This window comes from Ostrinia furnacalis, unplaced genomic scaffold, assembly GCF_004193835.3.
Source record: "Ostrinia furnacalis isolate ACB-3 unplaced genomic scaffold, ASM419383v2 OfSCF7458, whole genome shotgun sequence".
Taxonomy (NCBI): domain Eukaryota; kingdom Metazoa; phylum Arthropoda; class Insecta; order Lepidoptera; family Crambidae; genus Ostrinia; species Ostrinia furnacalis.
Window position 1 is genome coordinate 150,643 of NW_021137697.1, and position 17,140 is coordinate 167,782.

At 36.9% G+C, this 17,140-nt stretch overlaps 1 protein-coding gene across 1 annotated transcript in view; it reads left to right on the top strand.

The window, feature by feature from the left end:
* Window positions 1–4,974: 4,974 nt before the first annotated feature.
* Window positions 4,975–17,140, top strand: part of LOC114364674 (collagen alpha-1(V) chain-like) — a 38,990-nt gene continuing 26,824 nt past the window's right edge. Inside the window, exon 1 of the mRNA XM_028320905.1 lies at window positions 4,975–5,229. Within this exon, the coding sequence (XP_028176706.1) occupies window positions 5,041–5,229 (189 nt within the window). The 5' untranslated portion in view covers window positions 4,975–5,040. The remainder of the gene's footprint in view (window positions 5,230–17,140) is intronic.

The window sequence follows — 17,140 nt, forward strand, 5'->3', positions numbered from 1 at the left end:
TTGTTAATAATACTCCCGTTAGTGATTAGGGTTCATGCAATTATTGGCCGATCGCTCCCACTAATCAGTCTATTATCAGATTAAAAGCCCAATTAAGCTCTCCAATAAGTTTAAATTAATGGCCGAACAGCTTTCTTTGTTAAGCTCTAATAACGTTTATTATGTAGGATGTAGTTCAGACTTTATTAACTTTACAAGTTTAGTGCTATTACTAGTTTTAGCAGTTTTAGTAAGGATTTATATAGAATCCGCACTCAAAATAAGATACTGAGTGTATTCAGAATGCAGAACAATGGTCAAATAATACAATGCCGTTAATGCTAATGCAAGAACGACTATTGTTTCTTGTAGGTAAATGAATTTTCTTATTTCTGTACTAAAGTGTGACATGTTGCAATATAAGGAATTTAATCTAAATACCATGCTTTACAGGTAAATACAGTATTCGAAATAAATAGATTACACATTGACAACCTTTTAGCTTGCGACTAGCCTAAAAAAATAAGTAGTTTTTTTATTCATGACAAGTTAGGTATTTGACCGCAATCGCACCTGGTATTAAGTGAGAAGCAGTCTAGGATGGTCCATTATCTGCCCTGTAAGTGCCTATTCACTCTCGCCTTGAACAGGCCCAGATTATAGTGTTTAGGAAAGATTTATCGTTGTCTATCTTCAAAGGTAGCCATGAACCACTAAATTAAGGAACTTCTAGATAAACTAAAATAGTAAGACAGGGGTCTTAACGCGACGTTTATTAATGACATCATGTACTCACTGCTTGACGTTGCAGCCGTGGTCACAAGCAGACTGGGCGGCTCGCGGCGTCGTCCGTGCGGGCGGGCTTGAAAGACAAACATCAGATAGATACAAAGTAAGCCTATCCCATCCAAATATCTGCAATCATTTCGCTCGTAACATAAACGGAACATGATCAAATATGCATGGACATTACGCAATATATTTCCAAAGGCGCGAACCACGCTGAATGTTTGATATCACGTTACTACAAAATCTCCAACTTTCCCGTTTGAAATTTTCACAAAATACGGAGGCATCTGAGTGTTATTCGATTTAAGGCAGTTTGCATACGTAAAGAGGGCAGACGATACGAAACTTGGGACTTGAAACAATTTTCGCTCCGTCTCTGCAGCAATGTAAATCGTTCATACATTTCTTATGTTACGATATTGACAAAACCACTTCTTGTGACCGTCCACTCTCAAAGAAAAGCTCTTAGGCTGAGGTCACACGGAGCAATAAGCTGAAAATCGGATTTGTTGCAATTGAACAATAACAAGACGTGTATTCAAATCTGCTTCACTATAAATATAGGTTTAGGGGCGGGGATAATACTGAACAAAATAATATAAGGAGTAAAAAAACTCCTAAACCTTTCGTGGCTTTGGGCGTTTAAAGACGTGACGTAAAAATAGCTTCTTTACCAATTTTAGAATAGTCTTGAGACATTGATTGACCTATCGGATTACCCATATCAATTTTGTATTTAAAATTTAAAAAAGAGGAAAGGTAACTTAACAATCTTCTCTCTAAATCTTTTTCACTTCGTTTTGCTGCTAGTTGCACATTAGGCACATAGCTACTGGATTTGTAAAGTTAGGTAATACAATTTGCCTAACTTAATATGTAACAAGGTCCAATATTGTGTACAAAGCTTTACGTATACATTCAAATGGAATTGCAAGAGAACTGGCAGCGTACAATGAAAGTTTAACTTTTCATTTCCTTTAGGTGGTTTGAGAAAGATTTGGTCAAGGGGTATTATTTATTTACGTCAATTTTTCCGTTCTCAAATAACAATCGTACAGAAACTAAGGAACTTGATAAAGCTTTTCGTAAAGGTACGGGGGTATCGCATACCATTATTAGTTTATTTTGATGTAGGTCAAGTTTTAAACCTCCCGTTTTTATTGAGGTTTTTCACATGAACTTCGAAAAGTGTAGATATTTTTCTTTTTGGGTTAAGTTACGTAGCCATTTTTAAATTGTATCCTTCAGTCGGCGCACAAGTTTAATTTTAAATAGGTATCAAATCGCAATGCTCATAATAAGTAATTAGAGTTTGATTTTTAATTAAATGTTGCCAATATGCTTAAAGTCTTGTGAAAACCCCATAATAATAATAATATAGATCTCATTTACTCTCCCATATAACCTACCCTGGTAGGCACAAAACTGATCAACTAACTAAATGTCAAATCCGATCACTGATTAACTAACTTCGAGACCTTTCTAAAGTTAACTACCGTGTATTAACTACGGCTTTCAATTATTTGCATAGTTTAACCTACGACTAAATAGAGGCTTTCTATAAATTCATTGTTATACGAACCCAAAGACCCAGGTACTATAGGGATTAGAGGTATAGAACGTAATAAAGAGCGTTCGTGCGCTTTGACAAACTGTTACGCAATTAGTAGCAGTCGCGTTTTACGTAATAAGCCCGGGCTGTTCCTTGCCTTGTACGTAGGGTCTTCACCTACATATTATTAACGGGTTTACGAATGTGTGCTATCGTAATACGTAAGAAAGCTTAGAATCGTGTGGCAAGTCATGCGGAGCTCAATGTTTTTTTGAGATGTAGGTAGAAATAGAATAAGGATGCGTAGAAGAGTGTAAGTCAGCAACATAGTCCATAATGTTGATGTTCAATATTAGGTCTATACTAAGTGTCGTGCCTAGGAAAATATTTATTCAGCTGTGACAAATATTTTGGCACTCATGACCGTCAAAAACTGCCCTACGAACGGATCTTACACTAAGTTCTACAAAAACCTTTTTGTTGTTCTTTGTTTTTTTTAACAATTGGCTTTACAACTTGAATACTCTTAAATCTTTTACAAAAACGTATTTCCAGTTTCCGCTAGCCTTGTCTGACCCACGAAATTATCCGTAAGGGTATTTTCTGTCACAGACCGACATTAATAGTGTGACCCTTACGAGCTCTGCGTAAGACTTGTTTAATAGTTTATAAGACCTTTGTTACTAACACTTTTATGGGCTATGCCTGAAATAAATACCTTTTATTTTATTTATTTATTTAATCTACTACTATTCTTATGGTGCTATTGACAAATCGAAAAAAGTCCAAAACTTGCGACACTTGGGTTTTATTGAACTGTTATTTTGCTCACAAAACGTAAAAGTTTGGTTATTTAGTTTTGTGATTATATTGTTTTGCTTGGTATGAATTTCTTTCATTTATTCGTACAACCAAAGCATAAACATTAAAGTTAAGCTGCTTATTCACAATCACAGCAGCTATTAGTGCTATTTGAGATACTTCTCATTCATAATTCACTTAGTGGCTCTTAAGGATAAGTGTCATCTTAGAAATTTTCAGGAGCTGAAAATGACCGCCCGCATCATTTATATTTATTCATAGCGTCCCACCTTTTGTGATGTATACATTTGCGATGGCTCGGGTCCTCTGGGTAAGCCTACTTCAGTTGGGTTTACAAAGCTTTATAGTTATCTGGTTGCGAAAGTATTAAAGAGGGTAGGCCCTAAAGTGGTTTGCCTTTCAGTTTTGTATCGGATTCATTTCGAATGAAAACTTTCGAATTTAATCCATACACACCTTTTTTATTTGGACAACAAGACGTGTGTCTATGTCCCTGTACATTCGACAGTACGTCAGACTGTAGGTACAGTTTTTTGATACAAAATAGCACTGAAAAAAGGACAGCCGATGGGGCGTGTCAGGCGGAAATAAAATTATTGCTCTCAAAACCAAGAAAATGTATTACCAAAATGCGGTGACAGATAAATACCTTCAAGAGTATCAAAACACAATAGTTAACCTTAAAAAAAAAAAGATATTATCAAAAGGTATAAAAAACATAGACAACTATAAAATAATGTGGTCCGGTCCACCTGTCACAACAAGCACCTACCACGACTAGGTAGCTCACAATTATGGTTCGCGCTCCCTTAGGACGATGATACGTACAACATAAAAATTCATACGACTAGTTCGTACGAATTTTTATTGCTGTACGTATGAGTTACTACAGTGTACAAGCAGCAAATCGAACGCACAGCGTTGAATAGAGCTCTATGATTGGTTCGTGTCCCGTACGTCCACGCGCACTGTGAGACCTCATAGTAATGTTTGTGAATACAGGCATTATTTTACGTATTCCACAGACTTCGACAAAGTATTTACTGGTGTGTTACATCAAGTCAGCCATACTATCAATATACAATTACAAGGACGTTGTTATAAAGCCGCCTATCTGGGTTATCGTGGCTGCATACAATGGCTCGCGCTCCCTTCCGACCTGGTGTGGTCCGTATTGACGCAAATTGAATACCTTGGATACATCATTTGCATAGAGGTTTAGATGTGAGAGTGATATTTTGCGATATGCCGTCATTTGCATTGCAGATTGAGCCAGGTATTATGAGATCCTTTGAATTGTATTATGGGCTGATATTGAATAGATTTGACAGGGTTAAGTTGGACTAACTTTAGTAATTATGTTGCGAGTTACGAATATTTGTATCGATTCTGCTTTTCTATTAAATGTTAGAGGCCTGTAAAGTTCTTTGACCGTAACCGAAAATAAAATACTGTTTTTAAAAATAACGTTATTCATGATTTAATCGTAAAATAAGGCACTGCTTGACCATTATCTTTTTACTGCCTACAGTTATTTTTAATTATAACGTTACCGTTTAGCGAACAATTTGCTGCCCTTCAATTACTATTTACTAAGTTGGTAACTTTTGTAAGAAACTTTAATAGAGGGCAATAACCTTATCCGTAACTAAGGTCATTGTTCTTTATTACCTACGGCTTAAGCTTGACATTATTATCTAGGTACTCATATAATATTAAATATTCTTTGATAAGATACTGAAATGTTTTTTCCTTGTTACAGGTTAAGTGAAAAGTGCTCATCAATTTTAAAATTAGAATCAAACCTCCGCGATGTTTTTAAATGTAACAAAAGAATGCCGAACTTAAAAATTAAAAGTGTGAAAATAATGACAGAGAGGTGATAAGTGTGATTCAAAATGGCGATGGTTATATCTCAGACGACTAAAGCGGCGATCGGTGGGTTCCTGGCTCTCATGGTTTTGGGGGCTGTGCTGGTGGTGGGAGCTGCCTTCGGGTGGTTCGATCCTAAAAGAGAAGACGAGGATACGCCAGCGAAAGTCAGCGCGAGGCTGCAAGGGCGGACGTCTTTTGTCACGCATCGAGCTGTGAGTATTCATTTAATCCTTTAGTACAGCGATCGGCAACCTTTTGGCAAAATAAATTAAAGGCGGGCACTTGTGATATTAACCCTAGAAGCCCAATACATCAACGTATCTAATAGAAAAAATAAAAATGCTTAACATTCACGGGCCGCGTGTTGCCGACCTCTGCTTTAGTAAGTACATAGTTGATATAAGTGCAGTATGTTTGAGTGTGAGCGTATTTGTGTATTTAGTAACGTGAATTACTTGGACAATTAACTTATCAATTAAGTCACAGGATAAATGCTCGATAAAGTAAGTAATTTATCCAAATACGCAAGAATATAATCTATAATCACAGTTTAATGAAGTCGGTTAAAAATTAGAAGGATAGCCTTTGTTTGTAATGAACTTTATTCATGTTTTTAGGACATTAATATCCCTCCTCGTTCTCCTGATAAAATTTTGAACCTCAAACGAGTAACCATATTGTTTTTTTAAACAAAATCGACACACTTTCCACCACCAGAGAGAGTTAATCTCACTACAATCTCATCAATATTTTACTGGCAGCTTAAAATCCTTATTTATTTTAGCTCTGGAGCTAGTGAACCGTAAAATAACAAATCGCAAGTAGTTAGATAAGGCCAGGGGACGTTTGATTGGAATTTGCAACGACGAAACGTTTTATTTCAGCGAAACCCACTAGACCGTGGTGCTAGTTTAGGGATATAAATTTGTAACATCAGGTTCTTTAGAGCGATTCAGTTTCTATAGATTATACGCCTGAAGTGTTCTAAAAATATATTTAGTTTTGGCAAATTGGTGCGATTTTCAAGTGATATTTTTGCTTATTAAGTGAAACCTTTTTAGTTTACACTACAACTACATAGCTAAGTGGGCCAATTTTATATTAAATACTTATTAATATGCGTTTTTAAATTCATTGGCTAACTAAGAAAATGTCTGCTAATCGAGGTCAACGTTCCGAATTGGGCCAGACAGAATCAATCGAATGCTACTAATATCTGTAGAACCGCCATTAAAATTGATAGTTAAGCCAATTTAGTGAAGACGTTTACTTTTATGAAATACTTAGGTTATTTCTTCGTTGAAGGTACTTTGAGCTTTTGTAAGTTAAAAGGCGTTGATAATAGTTCTTACAACCTAGTTAAGATTAGAACGTATCAAAAAATAAATTTATCATTGTAGCTACGGCAGAATCTCTCGTAGCTTGCTACGACTCTACTGACTTCGTAGTACGCCGCGCCGCTACGAAATACTACAATACATTTTCGTAGCGTTAAAAATGTTAGAATCTCACTGCACTTTTATTATTCAACTAAAAACCCACACTAAAAGTACGAAGTGTTCGTGTATAAAACCATTACGCAGATTTTGATTCTGATAACAGAAAGAGCGGAGCGAGCGTTTTCTCCATCCATGTTTTTGCACTTAAAAAGTAAATTTGTATGCCAACCGGTGTCTGCTTGAACCATTTCAGAATAAGTTGATTTTAAATTAATTTAAAACATGAGGGAATTTAAAATTCTATACGGAGACTCTAGCAGCTCGGATCTGTCCTGTTTTATTCATAACAAAGCCGAAAAGCCAATTACAGGACTGGTGCAATATTTTTGATGACTTAAGCTCGACTCACGTCTCGGCTAAATGCTGCAAGTAATTTGAGCGTTTTAATTTTAATTTGAAAGTTTAGTTTTGTTGTTTATTACTTTATAATGTTAAAGTGATTTTAGGCGTGCTTTTAATAAATTTAACAGTTTTGGAGAATTATTAAAACTGTTAACATACATTCATGCGATCCAAAGTCAAACTTAATACCATAAAATATTCTATCCCAGTCAACCTGTAGGGTAACAGAAATTAGTCTACTATTTGTACTACATGGCAACGGCGACCATTTACGTAGGTACATACGATAGCTAAACAGTAAATACTAACCAGAATAACTAAGAAAGAAAAATGTTTTTACTGTAGATCCAATAGGGATAAAATTCTATGTACCTAATGTTATCCCATTCACAAAAATAAAAAAGCTGTTCGATCGAGCGCAAACATAACCAATTTCAATTACACCTAAAGGTGATCGTAGTATTTACTTTGATTCCACCAGCATTTCGATAAAATGCTAAAGGTTACACCAGAAAAACATTTCGCCAACAATGTTTACAAAAACAACATAACTGTTTACCTTTATCGTTCAGCCACAACAACCCTTACGATAGCGCGGAGAGAACAGCCAAACCAGTCATATTGAATTAGAGAGTTAGCACATTTAAGAATTGTTCTATGTGCTGCCATGAGTTTGCAGTAAATTCACTTGCAAGTAACTGCGTAAACATAATACATTATGGTCATTAAGGTTGCCTTATCTACCTTGTTCAATGTGCAAGTTAATTTTTGATAAAATAAATTGGAATGAAAAATATTACTTGATAAGAAGTTGAGGTATGCCAGCAACTTGAAAGCCACGATAGCCGACTGAAGGGGTCGGACTGGCCGACTCGTAATCCGGGGAACATGGGTTCGGTCCCCGCCGCCACTCGACTATTGTGGTGAGCTCACTCGTGATACAAGCATATTTAGCTTAGTACGAGGCGAGGGGCTAACGGAATTATAAACAAATTACTAATAATCTTAAAAAATAACAAAAAAAACTCTTCAACTGAAAAAGAGAGAGCGGCTAGAGCTTTCGACCGACAAGCGAAGTGTTGTAGGTCATTCTTAACTTAGGCTATTATTTTTTTTTAAGTTCTAAGTAATTATACTTCTACTGAACCACTAAACTCACTTCCACTAAACCCAGCCAAATGTGAGCTACACACTTGTAGGTGATTCGTTACAATATCTATTCTATTTTACTGGATTTGTTTTGTCAAAGATCGTTATAAATGTATTCTGATGTAATAGCAATAATTCTGCAACATACGTCCATACAAACTTTCGTATTTATAATATTAGTGGTATTCTATTAACTTTAATCTAAACTTTAACTATTAAATAAATTCATTCATACATCACGCAATTAAACTATTTATTAATCGCATATAAAATAATATTTCGTCGACAAGCAAAACCGCGTCAATACCTTGTGTGCGGCGATCGCAATAGATCTGCGTATAGCTATACATATTCGCCCACTAGGCTCAAGGACGCGCGCCGTGCGCCGGCCGCAGAAACCGAGCGCTCGCCAGTCCGCAGCTACGATCCCACGCGAAGCCCGTGCCCGCCTGCGCGCGCGCCACTGGTATTCGATTGTATCGATCTATTACATTCGGAAGTAAACGACCGTTGTTTCAAGTCTTATGTTTTATTTCGCGCTCGGTAAATTTAGAATAACACATCTAAACACTCGCGTGCAAAAGTGTTTACTTAACACTTACGCGCTTGTCCCCATAACGTGTCGTATTCATACATTTCTTAAGGGGTTGGCGGCCGCGTCCGAATCACAAGCAAAATTATGATATACCTGTTATTTAATACGGCCGCTTGTGAACAAGTGCGTGGTTTAAGGTCAAGGTTGTTTGCAAACGCTTTAATTTAACGATGAAGACAAATAAAAGATGCTTGAATCGTCAATTGAAGCCTTTGGCTTGGCAAACAGTGCCAACGCAATTTGAACCTCATTTTCTTACAATAAGGTCAAAAAGCAATGCACTATAAAGAGTCAAGTCCTTGAAAGTGACTCACTTTAAAAAAAAGTGTCACAAATTGCTTTAAGTCTATTGTTAAGCCAGCAGAATAACTTATTTAAAAGCGCACTGATAAAAATAGTTCTTTTAAGTGTTCGCTTAAGCTGAACATTTATTTAATGGATGGCATGTCTGCTTTAATTATTCTACGTTAGCTGAGCGAATAGCATCACTTATATGTGTTTTTAGACCTTACTTTGTGAGTAATTAAGGCACTTTCCCCCTTTTAGCCGAAACAAAGCGTTTAGTCGACCGCTATTTTATTCAGAAAAAGCATTCTCACGAAAAGTAGGGTGGAAATGTGTTGAATACTAACGGGGGAGTGTAGAACTGTAGACCAAACAACGAATATAGACTATGAATAATAAACAAGCCTAACCCTTAATTACGCGCATAAAGAATCTTACATAACTGCTCGCATGGGGTCACAGATGACCCCAAATTGTATGAGTAGTTTTTAATACATACTGAAATTTTATAAGTAAATGAACTATATCATTATAAANCTCGCAGTACGGCGGCTGACACGATGCGACTCCCACAACCTTATACTGTAGTCATAAAGTCACGATGACGGAGAGTGCGGAGTGCTCTCGGAGGGCTCGGAGACGTCGGAGGGCGGCCGCGCCGACACCGACGATGAGGGCATCGAGCGGGACGCGGAGCCCGTGCCGCGGCGCCGGCGCAGGCGGCGGCGGTTCATGCTCAGGGACGTCATAGAGGCAAGTACCTTACTGTTGTCATCATTAGGTCATGATGACGAGAGACGACACAGAGGTAAGTTTGGTCTCCACTGCAGGAGCATGACCCTGTCTTAACTCACCACAGGCAAACGGAGGAATTTAGTGAAATGGGAAGGAAAGCAGGTACTCATAACAACTTAAACATTTATAACATTCTTAACGTTCCATTTCTTTACTCTTAATTGGCATATGTCTCAGTGTATTGAATTGAAACCCGCTCTTCGTAATTACTTTTATCTTGGGTAGTATCACTAACTTACCCTAGGAATACCGTTGGAGGACAAGCTGGAGACCCTGACTTTCCTGGAATTGCAGCAGTAGGAAACAGTTTCATTAGCGTAATAATATGGATTCAGTAATTAGATTTCATCGATGCGTAATTTTGTAAAGCTTCGAAAATACACATGAGAGTCTTCCTAAATCACCATTTGCTCCCCATTTAGAAAACAATAGTTAACCATATGGAACAGTGTTGTCAATTTTATTATCCGATGTCCTTGGGGGCAATAAAGCGGGTGGTTTATTGTTATTGGCCTCCGCAGGCGCCGGCACTTGATACACTTTATTGGGAAACGTCTCCACTTTCACTCGAGGATGAGATGAGCTTTAGGCTTGGAGCTCATCTTACGCATTATTAAATGCACTCTTGCACATTTCACTGATTTTAACATGGTGGTTGACTTACTACTGTAGATAACGAATGACCTAAAAAGGCATTTATTTATTTTGAAATAGGTACTTATGGTGGTAGTACGAATACAAATTATCTGGGTATTGATTTTTTGATATTTTTTTATTAGTACAGATTTATTGGTATTTAATTAATAAAACATTTTTAGTTGATCAGAGCATCCAAAAGTGACGTGAAAGAATTCAACTTTATTGTTATTTTTTGTCTTGACTCACACTGAGTAGCCAAAACTATACAGAACCTGCATGATGTCCCAAAAACCGCATCTCGTGAGTTACTAACTTTATCCGATTGGATGATACTACAATTCCTTCCACATCCGTTGTATGATATAGCATTTTTTCTTTCATCCTATTACAACGATTGCGTTCCATCTACCCAATTGTTTTTCCGGGAGTAAAATAATAAAAATTTGCAATTTTGTTAATAAATAAGGTCAACTTACGTCTACAACGACGAATTCTCGAGTCCTTAGGTGATTACTTTAACCAATGTTTGCAATATTACGGATGTCTTTACTATTTGCGTCATTGAAGTTTAACAGATGTTGACCTATATGACAGATGGAATGTATTGACGAACATAAAGCACGATTACACGGAAACGAAGAGTGTTACACGATACACGTAACTCTATTAAGATGTTCGGGACTGCTCCAATTTCGCCACGAGCGTGATCATGGTGGACTCGTTCCATTCATCCGAATGTTACGCAAAGTGACGAGCGCTCGCCGAATAAGGAGCCATCCGTCACAGGTCACGCGGATGCCTTATACAGGCTGTGTCACTGTCACTGACGCTGGCCAATGCAGGGATGATAGTGATGTGCGTTATTTTTGGGAAGGTAAACTTTGAGTTTTGATTATTTGGTTTTATTTGTCTTCTTCCATATTGAGATTGTTGCGGAAATTTTGTGGTTGAGAGCTTTCTGCGCTTACTTGTCAGCAACAAAATTGAATGATCAAACGAACTTACCAAGTGAAGTTCGATCTAAATTATCCTGTTTTCGCCTAAGAGATTTATTTTACCATGTAGTACCCCTGTACGACAACCCAATCCGCACACAATATTCAGCGTAGTAGTATTAAAAAACAAAAGAGCGGGCAACCCCACCCCTACCACGCTGTGGGCTCGGTGTCCGAGCGGTCTCATTATATTTAGAGAAGAGATGACATTGACGTTTACCTCCAGGGAAGAAGATATAGAAATCTTCGGGTTGGGAGGGACCTTAAATCTCTTCGGCGAAAACAGGATAATTTAGATCGAACTTCACTTGGTAAGTTCGTTTGATCATTCAATNTCGCATGGGGTCACCACTCAAGAGCGCAGCGACGCATCCTTCCACTCCCGTGAATTAGTCGCTATCAAAATACAAACTAAGACGTGTTTTATGAAGCTACTGGGGGCGCGGAGAAAATCGGGCCGCGCCAAGTGCTTCATTTTTGAATCCGAAAATGCTTTGACCCCATGCGACTAATTAAGGGTTAATAACGGTTCTAATAATAATTCTTTGTTTCTGTTTGGTGGTCTGGCTAGTGGACGTGATATTAACTGGGTCAAATGCTAACCCGTCTTGAATAAAAAGTCTTAAGACACTTTAAAGTTGTATAGGATGAAAATATACGGTGACAAAACCCCATGGGTACGGCGCGTCTCATATAATTCATTATGACCACTAACAATACAAATCGATGAGTTTCCTCAACTGATTTATAACTTAATGCCTTCATTTTAAGGAGCAAAACTTAGTAGCTTAGCTCAAAGCTGTGCATGAGACCGAGTTTCGCGCGTACTTTTGGCTCACCCATGTATGCTAAATCTCTAGGTTTTCAGTTTAATGCTCTAGCTTCGAAGATGAGCTCCCGCGTAGTCTACGTCTGGAAAGAGACCATTTTAAGGTTGAAAATAATACCAATTACAAAGATTCCACGGTATTAAGTTTTTAATAACGTCGTCTACATTAGTGTAAGGAAAGACGTGTGTTGTTACACTTTTTGCTGCACAACGTAGTCTCTTTCATTTTAACCATTTATGAGTCCATGACTGACATTGTATATTAACGATATGAATAACATCATGCAATATTGTTTAAAACGATCTTCTGTAAAGCAACTAAGTGACAATCTGACGTAGTTGTCAGTATAGGGTAAATCGAGATCCGAGGAACGCGAGTTCGAAACTCGCTGCCGCTGGACTATCTTAGGACTCTCACTCGTAACACCACGAAGGGTTCTTTTATTATAATATAAAAAACCAACCTAATTCAATAAATGTCTTACATACTAAAAATTCAGACACAGTCAAACAAATTCTTACAAAGGCATACCTACCACCTAGAAATCCGCATCCTCTGTAGTACGTACGCGGATTTCCACCCGCATACTAAGTGCTTAATAACTGAAGCAGTGTTGCGTTTATATAACTTGGCTAGGGGATCAGAAGGAATTTTCGTGGAAACAAGACAGCGTGCGATAATGTAATTCACTGTGAAGCTGTTTGTGGAAGAAAAGAGAATGCGTCGGATGAAATAAGACGTAATAGTATATTATAGATATCTATATAAATAAAACACTGGTGGATACATAACTTTCACATTATGCCATTTTAAAAAAAAACATCACTTAGCACAAAAGCGCGGGGAGTCATCTCTGCGCGTCCCTGTATTCTAACGTTTTCTCGTGTGACATTGACATTACGTTAATGTCACTATGGCAGCAACTCTTTGACTATAACGATACCGTTAATTTACTGATAGATATTAGTGGGTCTAGACAAAGTGCAAATTATAATCGCAAACCAGTCGCAACGTGGTCGAAAAGCCCCTTTTTTGTATGGAGTTTTGACGGATTCGATTTTCGATTCGATCAAAAAGTGCGTTTTGTCTAGGGGGGTGGGTCTAGTTTCAGCATTTCATAGTTAGTTTAATAGAATATACTCCCGTGTAAGTAACCCTGAAAAAGAGCCTATTTTAATACAGATGCCGTCGCAGATTTAAGTGTCGCAGTGATCAAATAATATTTTACAACAAAATTATTAAAGATCTTTGAAAACGTGTATTTATAGTTTTATTTAATAAGAGCATTTTCAAAATACTATTTGCAGTCCTTTAAACAACTAAATAAATGAAATTGTTACTTATTAGTATACCAAAAAGTATTTAGACCTGTGTTCGTTCGTTCGTTCGTTCGTTTCAGCCAAAAGACGTCCACTGCACCTGTGTATGAAAATAAAAAAGTTCAGCTTAATGGGCTTAATGTGTTACAATACAATAGGCTGTTAAAGTTGAACAAGTATAATTAGAATGATATTGACGTTCACAAAATCATTTCCGAACTGGAATACGTATATTGTATCTAGACAATAAATATATCTATATTTATGTAGGCAAGTGTCTGCGTCATAGGAAAGGAATTATCGTTAATAATCGAATTGCGTGTATGGGAACACAGCAGCTACATAACTGTACTAGGTATGTTATAATAATATCAGTATCAGAGGCAGACTTATCCTAAAAAGATTACATAATATGATTATGTAGAGATGAGGCACAACAAGCATAACACTGATATCTTTTGACATGAATACAATTTTATTAAAAAACTAGCGGCCGCCCGCGACTTCGTACGCGTGGATCCCGTTTTACCCCCTTCATCTACCTTACGCGGTTTTTTCCCGCTAACTCCCGTTCCCGTGGGAATTTTGCAATATCCTATTGTAACTTAGCTTTAAGTTTAGTAAGGTACCTGCATGCCAAATTTCAAGCATCTAACTTAAGCGGTTTAGATTTTTCATACAAAAGGATTATCCCGCTAATTCCCGTTCCCGTGGGAATTTCGGAAATTCCTTGTTGTAACTAAGCTATAAGTTTATTAAGGTACCTACATGCCAAATTTCAAGCGTCTAACTTAAGCGGTTTAGATTTTTCATACAAAAGGATTTTCCCGCTAATTCCTATTCCCGTGGGAATTCCTAAGTATAGTATAACCTGCCCAGGAGTATGAAGAATAATTGTACCAAGTTTCGTTAAGATCCGTCAAGTAGTTTTTGTTTCTATAAGGAACATACAGACGGACAGACAGACAGACAGACAAAAATTTTACTGATTGCATTTTTAGCATCAGTATCGATCACTAATCACCCCCTGATAGTTATTTTGAAAATATATTTCATGTACAGAGTTGACCTCTCTACATATTAATTATAAGTATAGACAAGCAAATAAATTAGTTACTCTTCAAATTTTCAAATGATTCCAATTTCTGTCGTAAGTACACTTTTAATCTGGATACAATGAAGCACGACCTTTTTAAAAAAACAAACTCAAAGTTTATGTCACGACATAGTGTTATTTTATATTATGTATGTGAGCCATGTGCCACATGATTTGTTTGTAGGTCAACTGCATTTATTCTTTTACTTTATTTTATCAGTCGATTTGATATACAATGTGACAGAACTACAACGATAGCAAAAGTAAGCCAAGTTGTGGAAATAGTGCACACGCTATGCTATTTTTACGTTATCACACTAAAATCGGCGGTAATATAAATTACAGCTATAAAAGCTCTAGGAGCTTTGTTGTGTAAATAAAGGTTAACTTTTTACAGGTGATAGTGCTATTAGGTTTAACGGCCGCATTGGCTATAAAATAAACAAGTGATCAGGGCTACTCTATACAAGGTTTTATCTATGCCTTTCCCGCAAAAAGAGAGGTCAGCATTAGGGACAGTGATAGATAGACTCAAAAAGACGTAAATATCCGTGGATAAACTACAATTACCTGTAGACGTTAATTTACGTAGCAGACAATCGTCAGTCTTTTTGTTACGCACTGACCTCGAAACAATTACTAATTTTTGACGATTTTTGGTAGAGAGGTAGATGGGACATAATTATTATTGTATCTTGGCTTGGTTCGCGCCGCTTTTTGGCCTCAGTTTCCGATAGGAGCACGATAATCCTTTTTAAATCCATGCAGGCGGCATCACAGGCCAAAACTAAACTTAAGTTGGGCTACTAAATCAATGGATTTACAGAGCCACGCACTATATTTTTGTATTCATCTATACCTAACTAGCTAACTTATTAGAGCAAGCACAATTAAATTTCTGAGACAGATATTTTTAAAGATAAACGTTTCTAGAGTCCATCAACATTAGACTGTCAGACATTTTTATGCAAAAGACTTTTGAAAGTCGGTTCAGATTAAAAAATTAACTCTTAAAACTTTACTGACTTATGAGTGATGATACCCAAATTGTCCAAATACCTATTTCAGACCTGTAATACTTAATCGTAATTAAAAAGAGAGAAAGAAAAAAATATTTATTTAGTATCATTACACTTGAAGACAAATCTTTAAAAATTAATATACATGTACTCGTACTTGTACAGTCGACAGCATATTAACCTATACATTTTTGTTGCAAAATAGCCTGTATTACTACGAGATAAGATGACACTGTGTTAAGGTTGATGTGCTGTCGTCCGTACAATGATACTGAAAAGATATAATCCACTCAGCGTGGTGTCGTAGCATCTTATTCTGTTATATTAACGTTTTGAATCACATTTTCAGCTTCGGGTAGTTAGGTGTTAACAAGTATCGATAAAGACTTATCGCTCCGCTTGCAAATTCAATCCAGAATTATTGTTTGAAAGAATTCTCGTGTTGCCATATCAAAGGATTATGGATCTGAACCGTCTCGCTCCCCTTAATCCCGAACATCCGAAAAAGCGCAAGGAGAATTGTTTCAATATCGACGCAACCGTACTGAACAGTATGAATTATTTATCTGTATCGCTGATACTGGAGCCATGCTGAGTGTTGGGCGTGACTCGACTCAAAGCCAGAAGGTTTTTATTCAGCCAGCTTTATATGGTTTGTTTGTATCCTTTTCGGGATCTCTAAGTTGTCCCTAAGTATTGAGGGTCGTGATCATTTTGTGGAATGAAACATAGGGAATTTATGGGGGCTAGTGAAGTTTTAGCTTTATCTGTAAGTTTTATTCGGTTATTTGATTTTAGTGTGTCATTAAAGTTTTGGACACACAGCTGGTGTTGGTATAGACGGATATTAGGTATGACACTTTCGTTTAAATTGGTTGCCTGTGTGAGAGAGTACGCGGGGCTTGCTCTATATGAGGTACTGAGAAGTGTGGAAACGTTATGCCGCGCCGTTTGCATGCAAGTGGCAATACTTAGTAATTTATGTATGCATAGTTGTATTTAATTTAACACATTAATACAAATAATAATAGTTTATTTTGTTACCTGACTGTGTCTGAATCTTTGAGTACAGAGTTATTTTCATGTTAATTTGTTTTTAAAATTGAAAACTATTCTGTCATCCTAAAATTTAAGAAATTTACCGATGTTTGAACTTCAACCCAAAGAGAATGCTAGAACTTTTATATAAATCAGACTAAGAGATAAATAAAAGCAGTAAAACTAACTTATTCAATAAGATTCTTAGACTGTAATTGTCTAGCTAAAACAGATTGTGCCAAGAAGTACAAAACACGAAGTTTCTGCGAGAAAGAAACAGCAAAAACAAAGGTCTTTGTCGTAGACCTACGACACGCTCAATGGTACACTTTGTTGTTTCTAAAAAGAGTTCAACTATGTTTACTTTGAACCGGGCCGCTGCCCCAGATTCTGCCTCAAATATCTATGAAAAGGATAAGCTGGCTTCGTATCTTAGGTGAATGCAAATAGCGAAAAGATGGGCCGCAAAATAACAGGTTTGTTTTCAATCTATTTATATCATGGATGATCTATGAATATTAT